The sequence below is a fragment of the Octodon degus genome, unplaced genomic scaffold (genome assembly GCF_000260255.1).
Source record: "Octodon degus isolate 3935 unplaced genomic scaffold, OctDeg1.0 scaffold00032, whole genome shotgun sequence".
In the NCBI taxonomy this organism is placed as follows: domain Eukaryota; kingdom Metazoa; phylum Chordata; class Mammalia; order Rodentia; family Octodontidae; genus Octodon; species Octodon degus.
In genome coordinates, this window is record NW_004524608.1 from 11,632,498 (window position 1) to 11,649,382 (window position 16,885).

Below are 16,885 nucleotides of genomic sequence, written 5' to 3' on the forward strand. Positions count from 1 at the left end.
TTTTTTTTTGCAGTACCAGGGATTGAACTCAGGACCCTGTGCTTGTCAGGCAAGCGCGTATTCTACTGAGCTATCTCCCCAGCCCCATCTTTTTTTCTTTTTCTTTCTTTTTTTTTTTTTCGTGGAACCAAGGATTGAACTCAGGCCCTTGTGTGTGCCAGGGAAACACTTATTCCACTGAGCCATCTCCCCGGCCCCTTTTTGTCTTTTTAAAATTTTAACTGTATACCTATGTCATCTATGCCAAAATTGATTAAATTTCTAACTATAATATAAAAGGATGAGACCTAGTTACAAGTACCAATTTCACTGAATAACATGCACAACTCAATTTTCTGGACTTTAACTGCCTTGCTTCATCTGTAAACTGACAACAAAAGTTCTGGTACAAATATATGACAACTGTGTTAAATAATTATCAAAACTACCATTTTCCTAGTAGCTTAACTCTACTACAAAATGCAACAGCACCAAGGACTACACTTAAGTCTCCATAGGGAGCCTAGCAAAGAGTTTGATCCATTTCAGTCTGCAAATGTATTGTGACCCTTAAGGATCTGAAATGTCAATGAGCAGTTTTTAACGAAACAGTTTTATAAATTTAGTTCCAAAATAAATACTTGTTAACTTTGCAATTGTAAACATTTAGTAATAGCAGTCAACTGTTCCAAGTACAAAGTAATATAAAATTTCATACATTAATACAGAAGCCTATAGCACTAGGTATTATTACCCTTATTTCTTTCTATAATAATAATACCTAATTATCAGGCTTCTCTTCTGTAGAACATACAAAGTTCATTAGCTACTTCAACATTGTCATTAGTGTTTTAAAACTAATATTTTAGTAGGTAAGGAATGGTCCTAAGTGTAGTCAAGGCAAGCTTTGGACTTGCTGTGTAACCCAAGTGACCCTGGAGTCACTATGCAGTGTAGGCCAGCCTCTAACTTGCAATCTTCTTCCCTTGCTAGGATTACTGGCATGTACTACTATAACCTTCAAAAGTAATATTTTTAGAAGTCCTATGTTTTACAAGAAACAGAGAAAAACAATCAAACTTTATACCCCAAAGATAATCAGATCTTGGTGATAATATATGGGCATAACTTAAAAAAATATATACTTACAAAGTAAAGAACTTGTATGTCAATTTTATATTTCTTGTAATTAATAATTTTGAGCCTTCCTCAAATTATTAGTTCATAGGTAATCGTAATATTCCCCTACCTCAAGCGATCAGTGACAAATCATTTAGGAACATTAGAATATGTACCAATGGCTGCTATCATACTGCTATCCCTTCTACTTAAGTTCGTTTAGAAGCAGTTTCCCTTTTCACACCAGGTAACTTTCTCTTCCAAAAAAACATGCTTTTTCTGAAAGACTTTGAATTCAAAAGTTAATATCTGGTTAACATGTTAAAATCCTCTTATGGATCTTACCAACTTTAGGTTCTTTATGTTGCTTTCCTCACAAAGCTTGTTTTACAAAAATAAAATGTTTTAAGGTGTGGTTTTGTTCCATCACTTTTTGGCTTAATTCTATTTGTATGTTGTAGTATTAAAATTGTCTTAAAACTGTAAAGAGCCCAGATAGATGTCATTCTGATGGGCGCTATATAAACTGTGAAATAAATATATTTGCAGATCCTAATTAGAAGGCAAAACAAACTAAAAATGAAAGGAAAAATAATGATGCTGTAGCAGTTACATACATAGGTTCCTTAACTTAGGTCTTCTTCATTAGATCTACCACAAATTATAGACTATAAAGTAGAATTAAAAACTATAATGTAACCTTGTGTTGAAAGAAATAATTTATCACTTATACTCAACTTTTAAGGTTAAAAAGCAGAGTCTTAATTTAAAAATGTACTCTGTAACAGGTGGCTGTTGACTTGCAATTAGTAAAAACTTCTGGCAGCAATATACCACGGAGTGATCATAATCATTTTGGATTGTGAGATACTACTTAGCCTTTTGCAAAAAATAATGAAGTAGTATGATGCTATGGGGGTTTAAAAGCATGGTCATTATCACAGGCTAAACAGGTCCAATAATATATTCTCTTGAAACATACAAGTATGGGCTTGTCTGTCCCTAATCAAAATCATTGGCAGTGTACGTCAGACTCAGTTTGCAATTTTCCGATTTGCAAAATTTTTCTTTCAAAAGCAACACACCTCAGTTCTTTGAAACAAAATATTTTCCTTTGATGAAGATTTCACAGAAGTGACTGCTACAAAATTAAACTTTAAAAAGTGCAAAGTTATCAAAGTGTAACCAAAGCTTAACCATAGTTAAAAGCCACAATTCCCCAAAGACAACCTTGTGGCAGAACCAGGTTTCAGAGGGGAACAGCAATAACCACGATAATGTCCTTGTTTTACATCTCCTATTTAACCAAACATGTTATTTTTGTCATTTTAATTAATCTTTAGAGAAGCAATTAAACACACAGACACAGGCTGTGTACATTTAAAAACACATTTGAAATAATTTTTGCAGATGATATAAGTTTGTATTTAAACAATGAGGCATGTGAATGACACAAAGAAAACATTCATCACTCAAGAGGATAGTAAGGGTCTGAATACCAGCAATTCCAATAATGTTAGTTGATATCTTCAGATAAAACAAAATATAAATTCTCATCAAAAGTAATGTATAGGTACATTTTATGTGATTTACCTTAAAGAAATATAATGGTAGACAATTTTAAATATTCAAACACTTTATAGGGATTTTATAAAACTATTAGTTTTCTCATTCTTTTCTGTTATGAGAAGTGGCTATGAACTGATTAATCAATGATGATATTTTTCTCCAAATTAAATGCCTGCTGATCCTTTTTCTAACACTAAACATACAGAAAATACCCTGAATATAAAGGTCCTACTATATCCCAAAAGGGTACCTTCAAAATATAATGGAAAACCATAAATATTCTACTATAAATAGACTCACATATGACCAAATCTAACTTTTAATATAATTCCATGATTTTAAAAAACAAAAAATAGCTGAAAGCAAATTAAAATAAGAATTAGATCTTAAGATGACTATTTATGGAAAGTTTTTAAAATGCAGAAGTTTTAACACATTATCAAATACAGCTATTACCTGGATAGATGGCTTATTTAAGTGACCCAGATTTGAAGTTGTTTGTCTTGGTTCATGTCCTAAGACCATCATATTAGCATTGATCAATCTGAAGGCATCAATAACAACCTGTAAAAACAAGGTGTCAAGTCAATTCTTCTTTAAAAGCAAATGATGATGCCAGGCAACAGTGGACAAGGCATGATCAACTTGCATCTGTTTCTGGCCCATTTCCAGAAAATCATTTAATTATAATATTAATAAAAAGAACCTCCTGCTGATTGTGTCATCAGCATACCACCCTCTATCTTATAATGTAAGGTGACACCAATTATTGCAATTTTCATGAAGCAGTAAAAGAAAAATGTTAACTTTGCATCTTTATTATTGAAATATTTCATTACAAAAATTTACACCAACAGCCCTCATTGGTGTGCACATTTATAACCTAAATTTTATGTAATCAAAATGAATGACAGAGAAAGTAAAACTGAAAGTGAGCACAAGCTAAGGGACTACATTTAAAACCCAGCCCTGTCACATCAATTATACCACCACTGTACTTGAAATGACAACAAAATTACAGCCCAACAAGGCACTTCCCAACGTATTCTCTTCTAGTCAGATACCTTTTACTTCTTGTGACTATGAAAGACTTTATATCTTGTCTGATGGCCTTAAACATCCAAGCCACAGTCAAGTACAAAAGGCACAGTATAAGAAAGCCAAGGTCATCCATGCTTTTAAACTGGGAAACACTATACAATGATATGGCTAAAAGTTCACTGCAAAGAAATAACAAAAGATATTTTCTTTGTCTGGATAGTCTTATAATTCTTACATGATGTATTTATCTGTTAGCTCTCACATACCAAGAGATTAACAAGAATCTCATACTAGCTTATTGCTATCACACTTGCATTCATTATTATGGATTTAAGGGATTTTTGTAAATATTTTTAAACATTATACAATTTTAGGTAAAACCATGTGAATTTTAGACAGATCAACTCTTTAAGGGAACGTAACTCAATACATTTGTTACATAAAACAATCTTAAAGCAAGATGATTCACCTTTAAGTGTTGAACTGCTAAGAGTTGTCAGTATTTTTAAAAAGCTGTCAGCTAGATATGTTTTCTTTTTGAAAACTGAGTGAAAATATTTATTTTTCAGGTTAAGGACTTTCTACATGTAGTCTAAGAATAAGACTTTAAAAACTAATCCTTTCTAACAATGCCGTTATGTAGAGTCCAAAGATTACATACACAGAGATATAAACTTGTAAGAAAATACTATGACAAACAAATTAATCTAAAGTATCTATCAATTCCAACTGGCCTAAAAAGGCAGCTTTGAATTTGCTTTTATTTCCAACAGATCAAATTTTCTCAAAGATTCATCTTACTTCAGAATAAAAACAAGCATACTCAGAATAAGAATTAGTTTGTGAAAATTCTTTCTACAAAATAATCTTTTTTTTTTAATTTTTATTTTATTTGTTTATTTATTTACTTATTTGTGTGTGTGTGTGTGTGTGTGTGTGTGTGTGTGTGTGTGGCCAGCTCAGCCCACCAGGGGGTGGGGCTGGCTGGCATGTGGTGCTGGGGGATTGAACCACGGTCCCTGTGTTTTGCTTAGCTTAGCTTGTTCTAAGTAGGTGCTTTAGACCACTGAGCCATCTCACCAGCCCCCTACAAAATAATCTTAATCCAGATTTAATTTTCATATTTAAAGACAGCAAAAGTGGCCTCATATTTTTGTATTTATACTTTAAGTATCTTTTCTTAATAAAGTACTAGTAACATTCTAGTCTCAGATGTACATAGCCAGATAGTTTAAAATAAATCACAGAAGTAAAATTTTGTACTAAAAAGCATATAAAATAATATGGAATTAAAACTGTAAACTAAGGAGGGGAAAACAACCATTCTGAAAGAGAGATAACTTATACAAAGCTATAACTGAGAAATGCCATCCTAAATATTAATGGTAAAATTTCAAGAACAAAGTATCATCTGAGCTAATTATTCTATGATTGATTCCATTTTAAGATTACAATAGGGGCTGGTGAGATGGCTCAGTGGTCTAAAGCACCTACTTAGAACAAGCTAAGCTAAGCAAAGCACAGGGACTGCGGTTCAATCCCCCAGCACCACATGCCAGCCAGCCCCACCCCCTGTTAGGCTGAGCTGACCACACACACAAAAATAAATAAATAAATAAATAAATAAATATCAATTTAAAAAAAAAGATTTCAATAAAATCAACTGTAGAAGAAAATCCACAGAACTATGGAAATTGTATTATATAGCACAATGAAAGTGCATATCTGCTCAACTTTTCTTTTCTTTTCTTTTTTTGCGGAACCAGGAATTGAACTCAGATCCTTGCGTTTGCCAGTGAAGCGCTTATCCTACTGAGCCATCTCCCCGGCCCCTCAACTTTTTTTTTTAATACTAAATCCTTTCCAACTAAAACAGTAGACCACTATCTACATGAAAAGTCTCTGTCCTATTTCTCTGGAATATAAGCAAGTGTGAAACTTCACAAAAAAGAAATGAAAACACTAGTTAAGCAGGTATGCTTTGGTAAAATAAAAAAATTCTATTAAGAAATTAATAAAAAAATTAAGAATTTAATATGTTTTAATAAAATATTGTGTGAAATGATTTTTTTTTTTTTTTGGAACCGGGGATTGAACTCAGGCCCTTGCGCTTGCCAGGGAAGCACTTATTCCACTGAGCCATCTCCCCGGCCCCTGAAATGATATTTTGATTGACAACTGCTGAGTATGGATACAATAGCCAATAGAAATGATTTCACTAAGATTAAAGGAATTTGGTGCTATCACTATAGCAACTGTCTTAAGAAAACTAACATGTTCAGCAACCTGAAGACCGAAATTAGATTTAGCATGCAATAAAAATATAAATATGGCAATATAGCCTGTTTTAATTTCTCTACAATTTTATAATTGCTTTTTCTGCTGTGAGAATAAGTAGGTTTCTCCTTTAGAACAACCTATCAAAATAGACTCATTAATGTCCAGTGTACTAATGAGCAGTGGGTAAAGAAGGTGTTAATTATGCCACAGTAAGTTTCAAGAAAAAGCCCTAGTGAGCACTTGGAGGTTTGTACAAGCTGCAGGCGTTTCTCCATGTTTGTGTATTTACAGCATGATGCAACAGAGTGACAGCAAAGTGGTCACTGCATGGTTCAGAAAAGAAATGGTAGATACACTATAGTAACCAAAAAACTCTTCAGGATTAATTACAGTACTGGGTGGAGGGGTGATCAGAAGGACTAACACACATTTTGAAGCTTTCTGTATTTTTTAAGCAGTTCAGTAAGTAATTTTTGAAGTGCATATATATTAAACCAGTTTAGTATGCAGTAACTAAACAAAACATACACACACACACACACACACACACACACACCAATTACTTCCTTAATATGTAACAATAAAGCCTCTAAGCCAAAGTATAAAGAATAATTTCTGGAATGTGATGCTATACTTCTGAAATTCCTTTGCATGCAGAAGTCCTGCACACCACACTAAATCTCTACTCACCAGTCTGACCATTTAATTTTTTCTGGTACAAGTGCCTTGAGACTTTTCAGAGGTCACTGCAACAGTAGACAGCTTATAACAAAACCATTAGCAGTTTGGCTAGCTTAGGGAAACCTCTTACTTTCCTTTTTTGTTTATTATCACTGCATGAATCTGCAGCATATGATAGTTTATAATTTCTCAAGCTTGTTAAATTCATGTTAAAGGTCTGTTTTCTTGTTGAATAAATTTTGTTCATATAATGCTGCCTATTTCATACACTCAGTCTTTAATAGCACCTTTGGTCTATGCGCAACTCACAGATCAAAACAGAGGACTAAAATAGGGGTTGATGATGCTATTTACATGTGTGATTCCTGCTGTCTTCTTGTTAGTAGCTTTAATATAATAGAAGACCTTGTCTGTTTTGTAATTAACACATCTTTACTGGAGAGATATTTGGAAGTGATTGCTGTGAATATACTGGTTAGTAAAATAAACACAATCACACACCACTTTCTGTTATCAGACAAATTTGTGAATTGTACACATTATACTCCAGATCAACAAACTGTGATATAACAGCCAAGTAGAAGACACATATTTATATAACCCTTTATTTTTCTGAAAATATGTATTCACTCTGACCTTGCAAATATAATTAGCTTGTGGGATGTGCAGATTTCAGTACCATGGTTGCTTTACTAATTGCAACTCTTGGAAATAGATACTAAATATTTGGAAGCTGCCAATACAAAATAAAAACTGCATCTATTTTGTACATCTGTCTTAGCTTATAAAAGCAAAATAGTTTTAAAAACAATACTGAATTCCATGTTTATCTGAAGCATGTCCAAGGGCCAAGGACCTAATATTTCATTTTAATGATTAATCTGTTTTAGGACTTAAAACTATAACTACTTTCAACTTCAGATTAATAAAAATTTTCTGGCTTCTATGAGTATAGTACAGTTCATCCAATATACTATTTATTTTTAAATTTACATTTTCCTATCACATGCTAGGTCAATGAAAATCTAGGTTAAATTTGTAAAGTGACGATCTATATTTCCGAATGCTTACTCTCAAAGGAAGACATTTTAAAGCAATATTTTCAAATTAGTTTAATATAAAGGTGTTTTAAAGACAAAGTCATACATACTTGTGAATATGGTTATTGTAATCCCTGTCTCTCCTAGTAGCATCTAACTGCACTTACATTAAAGTCAACGATTGTAGGGAATGTTAAACATAAATAGGATTAATGTTTTAAGTGTATAATATCCGCTTTCTTGAACTTTAAAAAAACCCTAAACAATCTGAATCTTCTATAGCCATATATATATATATATATCACATCACTAAAGAAAGAAAAAAAGTTTGAAGGAAAAAATTTAAGGCCTAAAAAATCAATTTAAAAATATTTTTAAGAAAGTAAAATATATTAAGGTAGCAGGTAGGTTAAATATTTAAGAACATATAAACTTACCAGTTCATAAAATAAATTTCCTTTTAATTCACTACAAAAATGAGAACTGTGAACAGTAAAACAATATCCCATATCAAATACCCTTTATCACCTAGAAATGACTTTTTATCAACTGCTTAAGTTGTTTTGAGATTCTTTAAAAATTAAGAGTGCATGCGACCCGGGAAGTACTGCTGTGGTTTGTGACCATTTAGTTACTTCCGCTGCCATGCACTGCCACACATCTATAAGAGAAAAACATCTTGCGTTTCTTGTAAGCCCACAGCATGAAAAATTCAGAGATATCTTACTTTTTATGCCATTTCCAATGGAAAGCACTAAGAACTAAAACTGACTCATGCCAAATGCATATCACTGAATTGCTGTGATTTCTAAGTCTCAAGTTTGCAACATGAAAATTATTTATAAAACATCAATTTTAGCTCTAGAAAAGAAATTCTTATGTGTATGTACATTTTCTTTCTTCATCCTCAGAGAATTGCTTACTATAGCTAGAGATCTAAAGTACAACTTCAATATATTGGAAGAAAGGGGGAGTGGGGTGGAGTTAGCATTATGTACTTTTTGGCAAGTGAAGATATGCGTCAAAATTTAAAGAATAAAACCACAAGTTTTTAAACATATATTTCTTAATGAAAACAAAAAACTCTTAAAAACTAGTAACAATAATGTATTTTTAGATTCATGAAACACTGAAAATTTATGTAAGTAGCAAAATAAGTTTAAGAGGATTTCATACAGTATTTGCACGCAGTCAACATGGTGTAGAGTTTCAGGTGCTTCAGACAATGAAGAGTTAGAATCTTTTCTTGGGCCAGAGAAATAGCTTAGTAGAATAAGTGTCTGCCTGGCAAGCGCAGGGTCCTGAGTTCAATCTCCCATACCGCAAAAAAAAGAGAGAGACTTTGGGCCGGCCAAATAGCTCAGTGGATTAAAGCGCCTGTTTAGAAAGACACAGGGGCCAGATGTTCAATGCTTAGCCTTGCTGTGCTGGCTCCACCCCCGGGGCACGCTGAGACAGCAATTAAGACTAGGCATGGCAATGCACGCCTGTAATCCCAGCACTTGGGAGGCTGTAAACAAAAGGATCACTACGAGTCTGATCTACACAGAGAGACCCTGTACATCCTGTACAAACTGTCCTTAAAAAAAAAAAAAGAATCTTTTCTAATTTACAATTCTGGATCTATCATTTCCTAGCTTAATAATCAAGATAAGTTATTTACCCTTTCAATCTCTGTTCATGTATAATACCTCCCAGAACTGGTGATAAGATTAAACACACATATCCTACCACTATAGTTTTTTAATTGTTATTAGTTGGTCATAGAGCCATCCAATTCAGATCTACTGCACAAAAAACTTTCTGTGTAAAGAACAGTAGACAAAATTTTCAGCTGGGGGTGCGGGGAGATGGCTCAGTGGAATAAGCACTTCCCTGGCAAGCACAAGGGCCTGAATTCAATTCCTGGTTCTGCCAAAAATAAAAATTAAAAAAATCTTTAGCTGCTATATCTTTTTTTCACTGGGCATAACCCATCAGGTCACTCTTTCCTTGGGCTGCTCCCGAAGATTAAGCACAACAGTGGTCCTAGAACTTGGCCTTTCCTGCCAAAAAAGGGATTCCGCTGAAGAGCAGTTTGCTCAAAGATGCCTCACCAGCCCAGCTGAAACTTTCCCATAACTACACCGCAGTTTGAAGCTTTCTTTACCCAGCCCTACCTTCCTTTTTTTCCTTTCACAGGGTCAAATTTACAAGCTGTCCAAAGCTCTCCTCTTCATCCACTGTGCATATTTCCCTAAGATAAGTCTTTTGCACACTTGGTGTCTGATCATTGCAGTACTCAAAATGACACAGTTAATAAAACAGCACAGACTTGGGCTTCTTTATCCTGCGGAGCTGTGACTTGTGGTCGTGGGAGCCTGGCCGAGGCTTCCGGGACACCAGCGAAGCCGGGAATGCACTCAGTGGCCTTTAAGGATGTGGCTGTGAAGTTCACCTTTGACGAGTGGGCTCTGCTGGATCCTTCACAGAAGAGACTCTACAGAGATGTGATGAGGGAAACCATCAGGAACCTGACTGCTGTGGGGAAAAAATTGAATGACCAGAGCCCTGAAAATGAAGACCCAAAGCAAGAGAAAAACTCAAGAACCAGGGATTGAACTCAGGCCCTTGCACTTGCCAGAGAAGTGCTTATTCCACTGAACCATCTCCCCGGCCCTATAATATATTTTAAGAATGGGCATAAAGAATTATATAATTCTTATGTTTACACAAGTCATATGGTGGAGAAACTTTATGAGAATACAGATCATCAGTGTGAAGAAAACGTCATTCCAGTTCCAAATCTCAATCACACGAAGAAAACCTGTGTCTGTGTAACACCATGTAAAGGCAGCTTGTGTGGAAAAGTCCTCGTGCATCCGACATTCCTTAGTGGGCAGCCCAGGGCTCATATTAGGCATAAGCCACATGAGAATAGGGAATATGGAGAGAAGCCATATAAATGTAAGGTGTGTGGTAAAGCATTTGGTTATCAGCAGTGGCTTCAAAACATGAACAGCACCATACTGAAGAAATGAACTATGAATGTAAACAGTGTGGCAAAGCCTTCAGATTTCTCAATTCCTTTCAGACACATAGAAGAAGTCATAAAGAGAAATGCTATGAATGTAAAGGATGTGACAAAGCCTTCTTTACTTGTGAAAGCTTTCAGAGACACTTGAATCTACATTCTGCACAAAAACCTTATCAATGTAAAGAATGGGAAAAATCCTTTATCACATAACATTTAAAATACACATGAACATGCACAGTGGAGAGAAACACAAGTGTAAACACTGTGGCATAACTTTTTTGTACTACTCAGCATTTAAACAGCATGAGAGAAGTCATACTGGAGAACAACCTGATGAATATAATCAACGTGGTAAATCCTTCAGTATTTCTGCACATTTGGGACATAATGAAAATAATCACAAATCTGAAAAGCCTTATAAATGCACAGTATGTGGTAAGGACTTCAAACATTTCAGTAACTTTCAATTACATAAAACAATTCATACTGGAGAGAAAGTCTACAAATGCCAGCAATGTGGGTATTCCTCTGTTTATGTTCGGAAGCTTCAATTACATATGAGAGTTCACACTGGAGATCGACCTTACAAGTGTAATGATTGTGGGAAGGCTTTCAGGACTTCACATGACTGTCGAGAGCATCAAAGTACACATACTGGAGAGAAACTATATAAATGTAAACACTGTGATAAGCCTTTTGGTTTTTCCAGTGCCCTTCATAGGCATTTGAGGACTCACACTGGAGAAAAACCCTATGAATGTAAACACTGTGGTAAGACCTTTTCTTCTTCTGGTAACTGCCAAAGGCATGAAAGAAATCACACTGGGCAGAAACCATATGAATGCAAACAATGTGGTAAGACCTTCACTTCTCCCAGTTACCTCCAAATGCACATAAGAATTCACACTGGAGAGAAACCCTATGTATGTAAGCAGTGTGGTAAGGCCTTTGCTTTTTGCAATGCCCTCCATGTGCACGAAAGAACTCATACTAGAAAAACCCTATGAATGCAAACAATATGGAACAGAATTCACTTTTTCTGTTGTTTCAAATAAATGAAAGAACTCCCATTGTATGGAAACCCCATGAATGTAAACAATGTGCTAAGACCTATGCTTACTCCAGAGACCTCTGAAAGCATGAAAGAACTCACATTGAAAGAACCCTTAGAATAAAGAGCAGGATAGAATATAAATAGGAAATGGGGGGGGGTCTTTTCCAACCAGATGAGGGAACAAGATGGATGGAGGAGGAAGGGGAAGGCAAGAAGATGAGGGAAAAAAGAACTGAGAGGAAAATGATGGAAGTAGAACTTTTGCAAGTGAAAAGGGGTCTAAGAGTTGGAAGGAGCAGGCCAGGAGGGAAGCAATAGGGGATGAAAGCTAAAGGAATTAAGATGTATTATGTGCATGTAGTGATTCTGCATAATAAATGTAATCATTATGTACTACCAATATGAACTAATAAAAATTTTTAAAAATAAAAAAAAATAAAAATACATAAATAAAACAGCACACCTCTATAGTAAACAGTGTTGTGAAAAAATCTGTAAAAATTACCCTAAAAATCAAGTAAGTTTGGCACCCAAAAATAAATACCTGGGATATGAAAAAAATCAGTAAGAGATCAAGGAGATACATTTTTTTTTTTTTTTTTTGTGGCCAGCTCAGCCCACCCTGAGGGTGGGGCTGGCACAGCATGTGGTGCCGGGGATTGAACCATGGTCCCTGTGCTTTGCCTAAGCTTGCCTAAGTCAGTGCTTTAGACCACTGAGCTATCTTGCCGGCCCCCAAAGAGGTACATTTTAAGGCATGTATCTCCTCAGATTCCTAACTAAAATTTAAAAAAAAAAATGTAGTTATAATGAATGTTACCTTTTAACAAATGACTTAATATTACTAGAATTTTGAAACTCCTGTAAGGTATTTCTAGACTCATGTGACAGTGAACTTATAAGAGAACTCCTTGGGGGGGGGGTCTAATGATCTTTAGGAGGCTACCACCTATGGATCACTAGTATGATGCCAACTCATAGCCAATTCTGTCAGATGGATGCTTCAGTCAGCCTACAAAGAATAAACGAGTGATTTTATTTTATTTATTTTTTGGTGGAATTGGGGATTGAACTCAGGCCCTTGCGCTTACCAGGCAAGTGCTTAATTCTACTGAGCTGTTTCCCCGGCTCAACAAGTGATTTTAGATTCCTTTATAGTATAGAACCTAAGGCAACACAGCAGTATGCCTGTTCATAGTTCTACATAAAGAATCAAAAGGCATAGAGACTATAGACTAGGGCTCAAACATGGTAGCATGGTAGTGGGCAAGTAGATGAGGGGAATATGGAACTTACACTGCTTCTGCCGTAATATTACCTTCAACGAAAAATGCAAATTTGTCCTCCAAACTATGATCTCTCAATAGGCAAAGGCACTTGGTAGGAAAACTACGTAGAGATAGATTTTCTATATAATATTATATATTTTAATTTTGCTTACTAATTAAAACCATGAATATTGTGTAGCCTGATTCATTCAATAATCAATGTTACTGTTATTAATAACTATCAATTTATGCATGAGAAAACTGTGGTCTACACAACTTGTGTAAAATAAATGAAATAGCATACCAGCAAGGGACAACTATGATTTTGTATCTATATGGCATGCCAAACTTACAGCACTCATCACATTACCTGGTGTAATAGCTAGCCTAACACAAGAGCAAGAAAAGTTTCCAAATAGGAAGGTTTATGTCCCATTCAACACTAACTATCCATTCCATCTATAACTGAATATTCAGCAGAGAATACATGGTACAAAATACATATCTCCTGCAGTGGAAAACTGTAAGAAAAGACTTATGGTTTTTACTTTATATAAAGTTTTACCTTTCGTACTTATTTTTCTTTAAAATTTTCAGAAAAGGAAAAACACAAATTATGCATTTACAATCTAATGACTAATTTTGATAGTATATATTCTTATTTCTGTATCATTGCTCAGTTCTGAATTCATGAAGAACTCATCCTTGAATTCATGAAGCACACCATATCATAGTAATGAAAATCTCAAGCATCAAAAAGCACTAATGTGGCGCCGAGGAGATGGCTCAGTAGAATAAGCGCTTTCCTGGCAAGCTCAAGGGCCAGAGTTCAATCCCTGGTTCCGAGAAAAAAAAAAAAAAAAAAAAAAAAAAAGCACTGACGTATTTAATTTTTTTTTTTTTTTAAATTTTTATTTATTTATTTATTTGTGCGTGTGTGTGTGTGTGTGTGTGTGTGTATGTGTGTGTGTGTGTGGCCAGCTCAGCCCACCAGGGCACGGGGCTGGCTGGCATGTGGTGCTGGGGGATCGAACCATGGTCCCTGTGCTTTGACTAAGCTTGTTCTAAGTAGGTGCTTTAGACCACTGAACCATCTCCCCAGCCCCCTGACGTATTTAATTTGGAATAAAGATCAAATAAAGTAAAGCTACTTGAAATGTAAAAAGTGGCAATGAGCATTTATTTATCACTTTGTTAGGAGCCTAAGAAAAACTGCTGAGGAACTTTGAAGATTTGCTATCAAAATCAATTCTACCTTCTTTGGGACATTATAATGGTAACACATTAAACATCTTAAAACTCATTTCCAGGTGTAAGAAAAACCTCACAATTAACAATGACCAATGCACGGAATTTAGAATATGATCTTTAAAAAAATTCTGTCTTCCATCTGTCTGTCTATCTTATCTGTGAAAAGGCCTCAGGCATTACAGATAGAGAGCAGATGCTTTTTCTGTACCTTCAATGTATGCCTGTCATACAGTAATGACCAGTAAGTGTGTTGAATGTATGACCAGGGATAATATTAAAAATAAAAGCATGTAAGGGCCGGGGAGATGGCTCAGTAGAATAAGCTCTTCCCTGGCAAGCACAAGGGTCAGAGTTCAATCCCCTGCCAAAAAAAACCCCCAAAAAACAACAACAACAAAAATAAAAGCATTTAATAAGCAAAAAAAAAAAAAAAATCAATAAATAATATTCTTACAGGTAATGTCACATTATTCCAATGTTTTCTTGTATTTTTACTGAAACAGCTATATTCAAACTAATTTCAAGCACATTTATAACATTCAAAATATACAGCAAATACCAAATGAAAATAAATTATTTCAAAGATATTATTTATATAAAAGCTTTGGATAAAAAGAACTCTACTCAGAGCTATGTAAGATTTATTCTCTTAAAGTTTGAAACTTAAAATTGTTTTTATGTCCTACCTAAAAATGTCTAACTATCACTAAGTGCCATGCCTTTTTAAAAAAATCAGAATTAGTGTAGGTACATTAGAACCTGTATTTTCACAGGTATTCTACAAGATTGAATAGTGCTATAAAACTTGAAATTCTAAAAGAAGCAAACAAAGATATACTAAACTTGCTCTAAAAGTTGGCAGGGTAATGTTATATTAGGATGGAAATAAAAATTTTACTTCTCTTTTGAATCTGGAAAATCAGACGAAGAATAGGGTATGTATATATCAGTATGAGGTTAGGACTACCAAATGCCCCTAACTGTTCTTTACAGGATACTAATCTTTCAAAAGGTTCTTATGGAAAATGAGTATGTAAATGTCTTTGGCTACTGTGAGGTGGCAAATGATGCATTAGACTTGAATTCATTAGGACAGATACCCATGAGCAAATCAACTCACTGACTTTACTGTGTAGTTTGCATGTTTAGTCACTTAGAAAATGACTACAACTGCTAATGTATAAAAATTACTTACTGAAACTCACAAAATTTGAAAGGGCCAGTGAGACAGCTCAGTGACTAAGTGCCTGCTTAGGCAAGCTCAGGGTCCGGAGTTTGATCCCCAACACCAAATGCCAAGCCGGCCACCGAGACCAGGTGTGGTAGCCATCAAGACTTGGACACCAAGTATGAGCTGTGCAGTGAGACCCTGTAACAAATACACTAAAAAAGCCCAAAAACATAAAATTTACTTCACTTGCTTAAAAAGTTAGTAATCCTCAGACACATTCACTTCTTGATTTACTCAGGAAGGTACATTTTGTCAAGGGCCGGCCAGATAGCTCAGTAGACTAAAGCCCCTGCTTAGGCAGAGCACAGCATTTGGGGTTTGATCCCTGGCCTACCCCACAGGCCCTGCCCCCAGGGCGCGATGAGACAGCGATTGTGACTGGGCGCATACACCTATAATCCTAGCACTTGGGAGGCTGAAAATGGGAGGATCACTACAAGTCCAATCTACATAGTGAGACCCTGTAGATCCTGTAGACCCTGTCCTAAAAAATACATTAAAAAAAAGATACAGGGACCGGGGAGATGGCTCAGTAGAATAAGCGCTTGCCTGGCAAGTGCAAGGGTCTGAGTTCAATCCCCAGTTCCGCAAAAAAAAAAAAATAAATAAAAAAAATAAAAAATAAAAAAAAGATACATTTGTCAGACATTATATAAATTCTAAGATATGAAGCTGTTCCCCAACTATTGTGGGGGAGAGAACGTACAGAAGACTAAAGCACAAAGTAGTAGCCATAATACATTAATCATTTCATTGACAGTTTCAATATAATTTACCTATTTTCCTCTTTACCAACACACCCAAGGGTAACAACTTTGAAAAAGGCTGAGTACTCAATGAAAATGAGCTGAATCAGTAGAGTATTTCTAAATTAGTGATAGTGTTCAAAATACAAGGGGAGTCTGTATTTCTTTTCTAGCCATCACTATAACTTTCCTAAATATAAGCAAGATACGAACTAATACATATTTATTCTCTAGCAAATTTCCAGAAATATTTACATTGTTTTTAGAAATAAGCTAGTTTTAGGGCCGGGGAGATAGCTCAGTGGAATAAGTGCTTGCCTGGAAGCACAGGGTCCTGAGTTCAATCCCTGGTACTGAAAAAAAAAAGAATAACTTTAAAATAAGCTAGTTCTTAATTCTTTTTCATTATTTATTTTTTAATTAACTTTAACAAAAAAGAAATAGCAATGAGACAGTTTCAAAACAGGTTAGTAGGACAGTTACAATAATTAATACATTGCATACTGTTGTCTTCATTATTCAGAATACAAGATGTAGACATGATATCTTCTGTAAACACTACTAGTACAAATCTTTCTTCTCATTAAACTAAGAGAAAGTAGCTGTACAT

General features: G+C 34.9%; 1 protein-coding gene across 1 annotated transcript in view; it reads right to left on the minus strand.

The window, feature by feature from the left end:
• Psmd14 (proteasome 26S subunit, non-ATPase 14) overlaps nt 1-16,885 on the minus strand; it is a 99,303-nt gene that overhangs the window by 25,422 nt on the left and 56,996 nt on the right. The window contains exon 7 of the mRNA XM_004629884.2: nt 3,124-3,231. Within this exon, the coding sequence (XP_004629941.1) occupies nt 3,124-3,231 (108 nt within the window). The remainder of the gene's footprint in view (nt 1-3,123; nt 3,232-16,885) is intronic.